At 34.2% G+C, this 12,555-nt stretch overlaps 3 protein-coding genes across 3 annotated transcripts; 1 reads left to right on the top strand and 2 right to left on the bottom strand.

The window, feature by feature from the left end:
- Positions 1-2,431: 2,431 nt before the first annotated feature.
- Positions 2,432-5,546, top strand: PHYBLDRAFT_176412 (hypothetical protein; the record flags this gene model as incomplete). The annotated part of the gene is made up of 8 exons (XM_018437761.1): positions 2,432-2,558; positions 2,690-2,722; positions 2,788-2,961; positions 3,041-3,487; positions 4,276-4,423; positions 4,496-4,640; positions 4,692-4,991; positions 5,196-5,546. 8 exons carry the CDS (start codon positions 2,432-2,434, stop codon positions 5,544-5,546), a joined length of 1,725 nt encoding a protein of 574 aa, XP_018283156.1.
- Positions 5,547-5,686: 140 nt separating this feature from the next.
- On the bottom strand, positions 5,687-6,904 carry PHYBLDRAFT_153774 (hypothetical protein; the record flags this gene model as incomplete). Its single annotated transcript, XM_018433251.1, has 4 exons — positions 5,687-5,848; positions 5,950-6,108; positions 6,198-6,503; positions 6,560-6,904. 4 exons carry the CDS (start codon positions 6,902-6,904, stop codon positions 5,687-5,689), a joined length of 972 nt encoding a protein of 323 aa, XP_018283155.1.
- A 4,692-nt stretch (positions 6,905-11,596) lies between these two features.
- On the bottom strand, positions 11,597-12,478 carry PHYBLDRAFT_153773 (hypothetical protein; the record flags this gene model as incomplete). The annotated part of the gene is made up of 1 exon (XM_018433250.1): positions 11,597-12,478. The coding sequence occupies one exon, from the start codon at positions 12,476-12,478 to the stop codon at positions 11,597-11,599; it is 882 nt and encodes a 293-aa protein (XP_018283154.1).
- Between the last annotated feature and the right edge of the window lie 77 nt (positions 12,479-12,555).

The raw sequence follows: 12,555 nt of genomic DNA, 5'->3' as shown, positions 1-12,555 counted from the left end.
GAGTTTGACAAAACAAGAGAAAGAGATATGAGCACACCATCCATACTTCTTTGTGCTCCAACGGGAAAGGCTGCTTTCAACATATCTGCTCAAACTTTGCACAATGCCTTCCATCTTCCTGTCACACAACGTGGAAGAGAAGGTCTTTCCTCACTCTCATCTGACGTCACCCATTCAATGGGTGTTGCACTTGCAGACCTGAAAGTGGTTATTATTGACAAAATCAGTATGGTAGGAGAGACACTATTTGGATAGGTTGATCAAAGACTTTGAGATATTTTTGATAGATCAGTTCCTTTTGGTGGAAAATCAGTTATTGTATTTGGTGACTTCCTACAACTTCCACCAGTTGGGGACACACCACTTTACAGCACCAGCCATGCAAGAGATACAAATCCATTTGTATCCTTATTTGGGTACAAGATCTGGGATTTGTTTAAAGTTCATAAATTAACGGAGATAATGCAACAAAGAGACGATGTTCCATTTGCAGTAGCCTTAAACAACATGACAATTGGGTCAATGACTGAAGGCGATATTCATATCCTCCAAAGTCGAGTGGCTTCAATAACTCCTGAAGATGCAATGGAAATTAGTACTGGCAGAAGAACATTACCTTCAAGCCTTGTAGCTCAAGAAAACAATTTATCTGAAAGCAATAACCAAAAGCCGATATATCTGTTTATCACAAATGCATACGTTCAGCAAACAAACCAGCACATACTTACCAGCTTGAATACTGAAGGTGCAATCTCCAAATACTTTGACCGAGTAACTGGACATTGCAGGGATAGCACTGCTATTCAAAGACTCATACATTCTGCTAATGATCATGCAAAGCAATCCGATGTTCAGGGTCTGATAAAAACGCTTTTGCTAAAAATAAGTGGAAAATATATGATGACTGCAAACCTAGATACAGCAGATGGACTTGTCAATGGTGCAACTGGAATCTTGAAGAGGATTGATTATGGCCAAAATATTGTACCAGACAGCACTGCCTCTGAAACATCTACTTCTACAGTTTTAAGAAAGCCATTAAGATTGTGGATTAGGTTTGATGATGAAAGAAGTGGGAAGCAGTTGAGGAGACAGCAACAAAGAATTCGATGTAGTCTTGGGATTTCAGACGATCTGACAATGATAGAACCACACTGTAACATAATTCGCAGAAATATCAAAAGTCAGATACATCTAACCCGTACATAATTCCCAATTGTTCCAGCTGAAGCACTCACTGTACACAAGTCACAGGGAGGCACATATAAATCAGTTGTTGTATTTGACCATGGATCACACAGAATGTCTCAATCACTCCTATATGTTGCATGCTCTAGAGCTACTTCTGCAGAAGGTTTAAAGTTAATATGCAAGGGTAACAGATTTGTTCCGCCCAGACCAATAGCAGAAGATCAAAACAATCAATTGAAAAATGAGCTCATTAGACAGCAGATAATACAGTTAGGATTATCATTTAGTCAACTACAAAAGCAAGAAACAAGTGATTATATACAGCTAATTTCACATAATGTGCAAAGCTTGAGGGCACATATAAACCAGATAACCAGCGATCAAGTATACTTAACATCTGATATTATTCTTTGCAATGAAACTTGGACACTGCCTAATAATGAAGAATATGATATTCCAAACTTCACCATGATATCTCGCATAGATAGCCATTCAACCAATGCACGAGTTTCTGGTTCTTGCTGCTATATTTGTAGCTCTCTTTTACCTAGTACGAACAACTCAAACGACGATTCTTTGGTTTATACAACCAGTTCCAGAATGTTCATTGATGAAGCAGGTGGATCAACAAGCATATCATTATTTATATTAAGCAGCAACTTATATTGCAGCATATATATATCCCCACTATACCAACTAAATACCTTGATGGAAGCACTAGAATTTGTTGTTAGTCATACGTATATGCATATAACCATTGCTGGTGACTTTAATGTTGATTTCACAAAAGAATCGATCAAGAAAACGACATTACTTCAATTTATGAATAACAGAAATATGACTACTACGCTCCCTAACACTATTCAATCAACAACAAGCCAGAATACTCTCATTGACAACATCTTTTCAACTATGCCAGTGCTGGATTCAGGAAGATACATATCTTTGACCAGTTACCATTCTCCTTTGTGGGCAAAATTTATGTAAATTATGCTAATTATTTTATACTATTCTTTATGCTTTTATTTTTTACTTATTTACGTAATTATATTTACAAGCCTACTTCTCTATGTTTTCTGTTCTCTATGCTTCATGTTTTTTTATACAAATAAAACCAAAATAAAGTCACACAAGAAAAAAGAGAAAACCGAGTATATCGGAATATAGAACGCCTTACTTGATATAGACTTTGGTCTAAGCCGAGATGGTTTTTTATTTTATAATTCAAGCTATACACAATATGTTTCCCTCTACCCAAACCCACACCTTAGACTGTCACTGCATTAAATGTCACAACAGTCATCAGAAATCTTCTTATGCTGCAAAGCGTACTGAGACTCGTCGTAATAAGAGAGCTAGAGTTGAAGGTACCAGAATATTTGAGAATAGTATAATATATTCAGTGTTGGATTTTTGTTTGCTGCGTAATAATCGTTTTAATTTTTTATTTTTATTTTTTATTTATGTTGTTTATTTTTAAACTTTTAATGAAACACAGTCGCAATGAGAAACATGGATGTAGATACTGAGAGTAAGAATTTTTTTATTTGAAAGTAGAAAAAAAAACTAATAAACTATTATATTCCATATTTGTAGTAATCCCAATCTCTCGTTCTGATTCTGTGGAAGCAATGGACGGTCAGACCAACTCACCTTTTTTGGATGCCACCTCAATGTTTGACAATGACAGAGACAACAATGATTTCGATGACAATGTTGAAGATGAAGTCAATGAGATTGAGATTGAGGACTTCAACAGTCAAGATCAGTGTGAGATACATAAAGAAAACTAAAAGAAAAAGAGAGTAAAAGAAAAATCAAGTGTTAATTTTTTTTTAATTTTTTACAGACCCTTTTGCTGCTCCTAATATGCCCGAAAATGAAGTCCATCAATTCATAGCCATCTTTACGGTACTGTTTGCTTCACGTCATGTTGTTGATAAGGGTGCTGCTGTCTTGATTGAGTTTATCAACAACCTGCTGAGAATCTACGACCAAGATTTTCAATTACCAACCAGTCTTGCCAATTTACAAAAAATGACAGGATTTTCTGCTATTACAAAAGGCATCAAGAAATTTGTGGTGTGCCAAGACTGTCATACAGTATATCAGGATATTGTATCTGCTCCTTCTCGATGTGTTTCCTCAAAACTTGGTGCCAGGTCTGCATGCAACTGTAATTTGACGAAATCCGTATCTTCCAGTGCCTTGGTTGCAAAGCGTGAATATGTCTACCAATCCATTAAAAATACATTGAGCGCTTTCTTCTGTCACCCTAGTTTCAAAGCCAAGATTCGTCAATGGAATAAGGAGTTGAAGATAGTAGATACTCTGTGCGATATCTATGATGGTGCGATGTGGAAGGAGTTGAAGGACAAGGATGGTGTATCATTTGTGTTGGACTCACACTCACTATTGTTAACACTTAATATCGACTGGTTCCAGCCCTTTGATGGTGTCACTCACTCCTCTGGTGCTATCTATCTGGCCATCAACAATTTGCCCCGTGATGAAAGATTCAAGACAGAGAATATTATCCTTGTAGGTCTCATGCCTGGTCCAAAGGAGCCAAAAACCAACGAGATCAATAGTTACTTGGAGCCCTTGGTGGATGATTTGAAGCAGCTGTACGTTGGCATGCGGATTCCTACACACAAATTCTCAAATGGTGTCAGTGTTCGTGCTGCACTACTGATGGTTGCATGTGATATCCCAGCCACCAGAAAGACAAGTGGATTCACAGCGCATAACAGCACATGTGCTTGTTACAGGTGCAGCCGGCAGTTTACTCGGTTAGGGAGCAGCAACCAGATTGATTTCCGTGGATTCAATTATTCTTGTTGAAATATCCGCAGTGGTGCAGAGAGCAGGTTGCATGCTGAGGAGTGGAAGGATGCAAGTACACTCTCAGAAAGGCATCAGCTGGAGGTCGAAAATGGTGTTCGATGGTTGCAGTTGCAACGCCTTGGATACTTTGATCTAGTACGTGAAACGATCATTGATCCCATGCATAACCTTTTCCTGGGGAGGTCTCAGAAATTAATGGATCGGTAGATTGATGAGAAGACAATTGGACCTGAAGAGTTTGCTTCGATGGAGAAAATTGCAGAGACAATGGTACTGCCCAGAGATTACATCACACTGACAACCAAAATTGGAAAGGGCTTCAGCTACATGAAAGCAGACGAGTGGAAATCATAGGTTCTGGTTTATTCTCCTGTCTTGTTGCATGGTATTCTCCCCCATTACAATTCAAGAACTGAATGTATTTCGTTGATGCATGCTGATACTATGTAAAGCCCAGCATTACTTTTGATGAGATCACCACTGCCCACAGTCTGTTAGAAAAGTTTTGCAATGCATGTAACGTAGACTATACCGCTACTATTCTCACCTGCAATATGCATCTACACCTCCATCTTCACGAGTGCATTCGTGATTTTGGACCAGTGTATGGTTATTGGCTCTTTGGGTTTGAGTGATACAATGGTATTTTAAAGAATTTCAAGACAAATGACAAAGATGGTTTTGAGGCGACCTACATGAAAAATTTTGTTCAGAATGCGTATAAGGGTGATTATGTCAATGCTGTTCTTAAAAGTTCTAGCCAGATCCCCTTCATTCACACTCTGTCTAAACTTGTTACAACCTCCATACCTGCCGCCACAGTCACCACTCTCTCCAGTCGCCCATTCAGATTGCAAGCCTTCGTTCAAGGCTACACTGATCCTTATAATCCACCCAAGGGTAACGAGCCTCTTCCTCCTTCTACATTTCCTCTAAAATACAAAAAGCCATCAGTAATGGATGATTCTGACTATCTCCATTTACTTGAATATTACCAAGTCGCTTAAAACCTCCCAGACCTTGCCAGCTATCAGAACACGTCCTATAATCGTCCAGCACTTGACAATCAAATCATCAAATTGAAGTCAATTGACATTCTTGGTCAACACTATTGAGGAACAAACAACAGCACGATCAGTTGCGGATCACTTGTTCAGGCAAAGTTTGTTAGTAGTAATGGAAACATTATACTTGGATTTGCTGGACAAATTCAGTATCTTTTTACACACTCCTTCCAACTTCCACCCACACACAATCTCCATCTGACTCGCATAGTTCATGATCATCAACATGTATTCGCATTTATCAAGTGGTTTCGTACTTCCTCTGATAGGTCGCATGAGGATGATGGTGTTGAATTTTGTTTGTCCACGTTCTCTTCTGATAGCTACCATAGCATTATACCGGTACATCGCATCTTATTAGAGGTTGCTACAGCTACTATTGCAACAAGTAGAAATGTTAGCAAAATGCTGGTAATTCCATTGCCAAAGAAGCTATATGCTTAAATAACAAATAAAGTGAACTTTTACATTTCTTTTTCTTTAACAAAAAAAAACAGAGCGCGTATTTCTGATATATATATTGATAGTATTTTGTATGTGAAAAGTAATATATAGATAAAAAGAGAGAGGCAATTTTTGTTTATTTAATACCCGTCTCTAAGGGCCCACTGAGGAAATTTGGAGGTTATGTCATCTGGGACTGCTGTATTAGACACACTGGTGAAAACCCTCTCCTTCATTTGAGAAGCACTTGACCCCATTGCTTCAATAACATATTCATCAATGAGTTTAATGAGAGTATTGAACTAAAATGATTTTGTTAATACTTCACTTTATATTTTTTATAATAAGACATAATTATTAATATAAAATAATATACCTCGTTACTTCTCTATCCTGGCTGAACAATCTTGACGATGCTCTTTGTGCGATTCTCGAAGTCTTCATCTGCAGATTCTCTATCAGACATTGCTGCCATTTGCATTGTGAAGTCACAATCTCTCTTCATTTGTAGATCAATTGCTTCTTTGTTGTCTGTGTATGCAAGTAAATGGCGAGTATGATTCTAATAGTAGTTTTTTGTATTAGTATTTTTAAAATTCTCAAGACTAAACTATATTATTTTGAAGTTATTTATTTAGAGATTACACTTACATCTCTGGCACATCCTGCTCTTCTCAAACAAGTGTTTGTTGCTTTTATTTCCTCTTCAGCTTTTCTTGCTTTTGAAACCCGGCTGGTGAAGTTTTTGTGCAGTCTTGCTCTCAAGTCTGCCTCTCTAAATCCCTCATGAGTAAACTTGCGCTTCAAGTTTTCAAGAAGTCGCATCGCCAACTCCTTGTTTGGCGACTTGTAAAAGAAAACATTTGTATTCCATCTGGGCTTACTCTCATTTGCCAGGATATTAACTTGATTTCTTGTTTTCAGCTTGGGATCCCACATGAGATTACGAATATGGACCTGATAGAATATATGAGAAAATACATTGATAAAATTTTGCACACATTGATACTCACATAAACATCATTAGAGGCCTTCTTGCTAAACTCAGACGGGGCGTTGAAGGCAGGCTGAGAAACATTAGCCATTGTATTGGTAGAGGAAACGAGGGGAGCCATGCTTAAACTGTCAATAGCAGTGATTGTCTCAGTGCTGCTGGTGGCAAGAACACCAATTCTGCTATTCATGTTTAGCAATGTATCTTCAACAGTGCCGATTTGTTCTTGTACAATCGACATGTCAGCTGCCATGTTGGTTCCCATGGCTGTCATATTAGTTTTCAAAGTAGAAAGAATTTCCATCAATTGTTCATTTGTAATCTCAACGGGACGAAGAGCAAGTTGACGTCTTTGAATAGCCATTGTCTACAGAATATAATAAAAGGTAAAAATGTAACTGTTAATTTTAGATTACATTGTTATTGATGTTATTATACAATTGAATTGAATTGAATTAAAAATAAATTATATCAAATTTACATACTTAAATTATTTGAAATAAAATGGGCTGATGTGTGTGTGTTTGAGTATGAGTGCAATAAGTAGCAAGAAAGCAGGAGAAAGAGTAAACAAATTATATAAAACGTATGATTTATATAGATATTCAGCATATCTTTGATATATAAGTCTCTATTAATACTTCTTGTAATCACTGAAATGCAAATCGGCTTTCATACTGCTTTAGAACCCAATTGATCAAACCAGTCTAGTCTTTTGTTTCAAATGCACTTTTCTTTTTTCTTTTTTTTCTTTTTTTATTGTTGTTCCTGTTTCTCTTTTTTTTTGCTCTTTATATTTGCTATTGGTCTTTTCTTTGTTTCTCTATCTCTGCAACTTCTATTATATTTGCAAACTATTTGTGTAAGACATGTTCTTTCTAAAAAGTCTTCTTTATAGAAAATAAAAGAATTTATTTATTCTGTTGCCATAGACACACTCTTCGTTGCTGTCTCCACCCATTTTTTATTTTTTTATTAGTCTTTTTTTTTAATCTGCTTTTTTAAAGTACTTTTTTTATATAACTAAAAAGAATTAGTTGTTTCAGTTGCCATAGACACTCGCCCTCTCTTTTCTTTTTACTTCTTTCTTTCTCTTTTACTCTTATACTTGCAAATGTTCCTGGTAAGGTGCTTTTTTTCTTTATTTTTCTTTATTAGTAATTTCTTCAAATATAGCTGAGTAATAACAAGTATTTCTGCTACCATAGTCACTTGTGTATAGTTTCCTTCTGATGCATTCTCTTCACAATGGCCATCCGGATTAGCCAAGGTTAGTAAATATACTTCATACTATCATCTCATAAAAGTATCCTGATTTTTTCCTTTCTTTTTTATAGGATATATCACCAAAAATATTTTCTACAGCTAAACACGACCACCAACACAATAATATTTTCATCTATTTATTTATTATATTTCTCTTTAATATTAATCAAACTGAATCCAATTTTTACTATAGATGAACAACCCTCTCCAAAACATGTTATGAATCAAAAGCTTCTACCTCATGCTGCTGTCATTAACATGGTAAGACTTTTTTTTGTTCTTTTACTATCCTTATATGTATCATTATATTACTTATACTGTTTATTAATAAAAAAACTACCAGATACTATATCGACTTTTGATAAGTATTATCTATATCTACAAATAAATCCGTTTGCTTTGGGTATGTAAATTAATAATTATATGACCCAATTCACAAAAATTAATTTTTTTCAATCATTTTCATAGTCAAAGGAATCAAAATTCCGTAGCTTTACTTGTAATATTTTATTGGTTGGTCTTTGTACTGGATAATTACAATGTAAGTATTAATGGTTTATAAGAATTGAAATATCCAACACACACGCACACCCATCACTAACGATTTATCTATTCTCAAAGAGTACTGCTCGTACCCCAAAAAAAACGTATTGAGCAGCTCATTTTTTTTTAGGTATTTCTTTTTTGTAAAAAATTTTTTATCCCAAATATAACAAACCGACCAAGCAAGAAGTAGCTAGAGATATAGAATAGTATTATTAGATCTGAAACCTAGAAACATTCTATTCTTTCCAATAAAAATAAAAGCGTAAACCATTACCAACCTAATAAGAACGGGAAACCAAATAAATAAAGAACATATTACTGGTCCATAATTTTAAAGACGCCTTTTTTTGCTGCTGATGACCAAACTTCTTAACAATAAACTAACTTAAAGGTCACCTTTACGCTACTTTTAATCTTCATAATATGTCGGTGTCTGATCTTTATGGTTCCATATAAAGAATATCAAAATAGATACGCAGTTTTAAAAAACTTTCTTTTTATATATCAAGTCAGATAAGTATATCTAAAGTGCTAACAAACCTTACCTGCGGCACCCCCCACCCACAATTCCGCTAGTTGACTCTAGTCATTCCACTATCTGTGAAGGTCACCTTCAGCACAAGTGGAAAAAAAATCAACTAATTTAAATATGGAAAGCACATTACACTATACCCCATATTTAAACTACCTTATTTTTTTTAATTTTTCCAGTGCGATGTTTTAGTTTATATATCATTTTTCTTATGCTATTGGTAGAAAAAAAAAGTTTTTTATTGGTAGTAATAAAAGAGTTTTCTCTTTATATGGTCACTCATAAAATACTTTGGTCATATTATTACTTTTAATTAGATAATTGAAACTTTATTGCAGTATGAAAATTTATATTATTGGTCATTTTAACAAAAACATTACTTCAATTAACCCTCATTTATATATATTCTGTTTCATTTACAAATTTAATTGGGTAAAAAGATTTTATTTTGTAAAAGATTATTATTTAAAAATGTTTTTATTGGTTGTTATAATAATAAAAGTCTTTATTTCTGAATATCATTGGCCAAATATCATTCAGATTATTTCATATCTTCATATTTAATATATAATTTAATGTACTTAACGAACATAAACTTACTAGAAGGTTGTTGCTTCACATGGTTTTTCTATGAATAACAGACTTTTGGAAGAGATGTTCAGCTTTTGTGACATCCAGTAAAGCCAACATCACTTCGTTTGAGTGAGCATATATGTTTGGCATATATCAAGTTCTTCTCATCTTGAGAAATAGACATCCTATCTGGATTTGGTTCTAAAGCTTATACAGAAAGATTGTCAGCCATTTTATCACATATCAGACATGTACAAGTATTAATAATTGCTTTGCGTTTTTCTTGTTAAGTTCAACCCTAAGATTCTGACTCATCATTCTAAAGTTATATTTCAAAGTTATAGATTTAATACAGGCAATAGTCTTGGAATTGGGACAGCAAGAGTCTATATTACTTTATATTAGTTTACATGTCTTTTTTTTGTTTTATTATTTCTTACATCATAGTCTGAGGTTGGCTCCTCACATGTGCATCCATTCGTAACATTATGTAGTTTGGTGATCTCCAGTTATAGATTTGCTTGTTTCTTTTGTAGTGCTTCTTGCGTAAATTTAAGTAACTGGATGATTTTTATACAGATATTATTCATAATAATGACAATAAAACCAGATGTAAGGGTTTGTTATGAATAAAAAGAAAAATAAGAGAAAAGTTCACGTCATTATTAGCATCATATATTTTGTACAAATGTATTAGTTAGTTTTTTATATGAAATATTAATATAGTAATTTTACAATGATGACATACGGTTCATTATTTAATTTTTTTAGTGTGCCTTTGAATTGTCTTTACAAATTTTATTCAAGTAACAAAAGCTTAGATATTTTCTTTCTTTTTACGTCTGATATCCAATATTTCTCAATTGCTCTATATACTTACTATAAATGTAATATCTATAATTAAAATATATATTTGTTTCTTCTGAGATCTAACTTTTGGTAGTTCACTTGCTTTTTATTGCCCATTTCAAAGAACAGAGATTTGCATGTTTCATTTTGTATTTTTGGTGACTTTTTAATTATTATAGACCAAAAATGAAGTCACAAATTCGAAAAAGACCACTTTTTTCCTATAGTGCTGGATAACTAGCATCTAAGACATATTGACGTAGCTATTCTTTTAGTCAGAAATCAAGTATCAATTCGTATAAATAGTCAAGAAATATATTTAATAAAAAATATCTTTATTCTTATCTAAAAACTATTCATAAACTTGACATTCCCCAGTGGTATTAATTCTGCGACTTAGTTACAAGTGCCAGAAAAGAAATACCAGATTGAGACTTGATATAGCATCCGTTTCCATCTAATTAGACCCCATTGACATCTGATTGACTTCCATAGAAATTGAATTTGCATCCATTGCTAACTGAATTTGCTCCCATTGCCATCTGAATTTGCTCCCCCCTTTTATTATTGGTGGAAGGGTACATGGCACTCAATTTTTTTATCCTTATGCCTTACAATTTTTTTATATAACTATAGTATTTTTTTTTCAAACGTTGTACTTTTTTTTTGTAAATGTCATATTTTTTTTTATAACCATAGAATTTTTTTTTGTAAACCTTGTATTATTTTTATAGAGCTGTAGTATTTTTTTTGTAAATGTTGTATTTTTTTAATACAACTGCCATATTTTTTTATATACATGCCAAACGCCTAATGTAATAGCACTTCAATATATGTAAATCTTTCTATAAAGATATAGCATAGAAAATATCTATAGAGAGAACTAACAGAATATACAAACTGTTGTAAATGAGTATTGACTACTGCTGTAATTGAGAATAAGTCTGAAGGAAACAATATAAGGCCTCAGCTATTCCAGTCAAAGGTGTCTACCAATTACTTTATTATTTAACACACAGGTTTAGCATGCATGATAGTGATTATATTTCATATGATGATATCACCATAATATGGGATACATCAGTGGATTATTATAAGCATAATTATAACTCGTAAACACATTTACTTTCGATGTTAATACTTCATTGGGACTACACACATTTATATAATTAATCATACATTAATTATCCCAAGATCACGTTGCTCTGATTAAGGCTCAGATAGGATCGATTACCTGACTCCAGTCATATAATTTTCCCAATCCAAAACAATATAAATAGCAGTAGTAGTTCAGTGTAGGAACCTGACCAAACTTTGATACCAAATCTTTCTCAATAAACAAAACCTACACAAGTTCTCACGAATCTTCATTCCTAATCTCAAATCTTCAATTCTTCCTCTTAAAAACTTCTTCAACTTCAACCACCACAACAGATGGCATGCTTGAAGTAACACTTTGGTATTGGTAAGTCGCATCTGATCAAACTTGAACTGATGAAATGTCTCAAAAAACCGCTTGAGCTTGGTATTGCTATGAAAATTCAGTGTGATGGGGATGCTGACAAAAAGAGAATTTTTTGATAAAGCAGGTAAAGAGGACGACTGAGGATGATGTAAATGTAAAAGTGATAGCAGGCAACCAGACAGAAGGGATTGAGCACAAATACAGAAATTGGATATCAAAATATCAGAGCAAAACTGCATGCTTGGCAAATTGCAAATATGTTTCAGTACTGCAGTAGAAGAAGTAGCATGACCACCAACAATCATACGCAAACATTTGTCTTGAATACGTTCTATCTCAGTATAATCTTTTTTGCGTAGAATAGTGATGGCTAAACCATACTCAAATATGGGGCGAACAAATGTCTTGTAAAGTCTGGAGCTCAAAAGCAAAGAGAATCCAGAGCGACAAGCACCAACAGAATTCAGATTGGACATTGTAGCAAGTGTGCCAGAATGATGATGAGAAACTACAGAAGGCCCACAAATACCCTTGTTGCGGAATGGGACACCCAAGTAAATAAATTCCTGAACTGCAGGAAGAAGTTCACCATAAATAGATAGCTGTTGCTGGTGAGGAGATCGAAAAGAAGGGTATACAATTGCACATTTAGATGGGCTCCAACAATATCCAAGCAAAAAGGAATGCTGAGCTGCAAGGTTGACCATATATTGGACATCTGCAGGTGATCCAAATATAGCCACATCGTCAGCAAAAAGGAGCGAATTGATGGGTGTAGAAGATA

The sequence above is a fragment of the Phycomyces blakesleeanus genome (genome assembly GCF_001638985.1).
Source record: "Phycomyces blakesleeanus NRRL 1555(-) unplaced genomic scaffold PHYBLscaffold_54, whole genome shotgun sequence".
Classification (NCBI taxonomy): Eukaryota; Fungi; Mucoromycota; class Mucoromycetes; order Mucorales; family Phycomycetaceae; genus Phycomyces; species Phycomyces blakesleeanus.
This window is presented reverse-complemented; position numbering and strand designations above follow the sequence as displayed.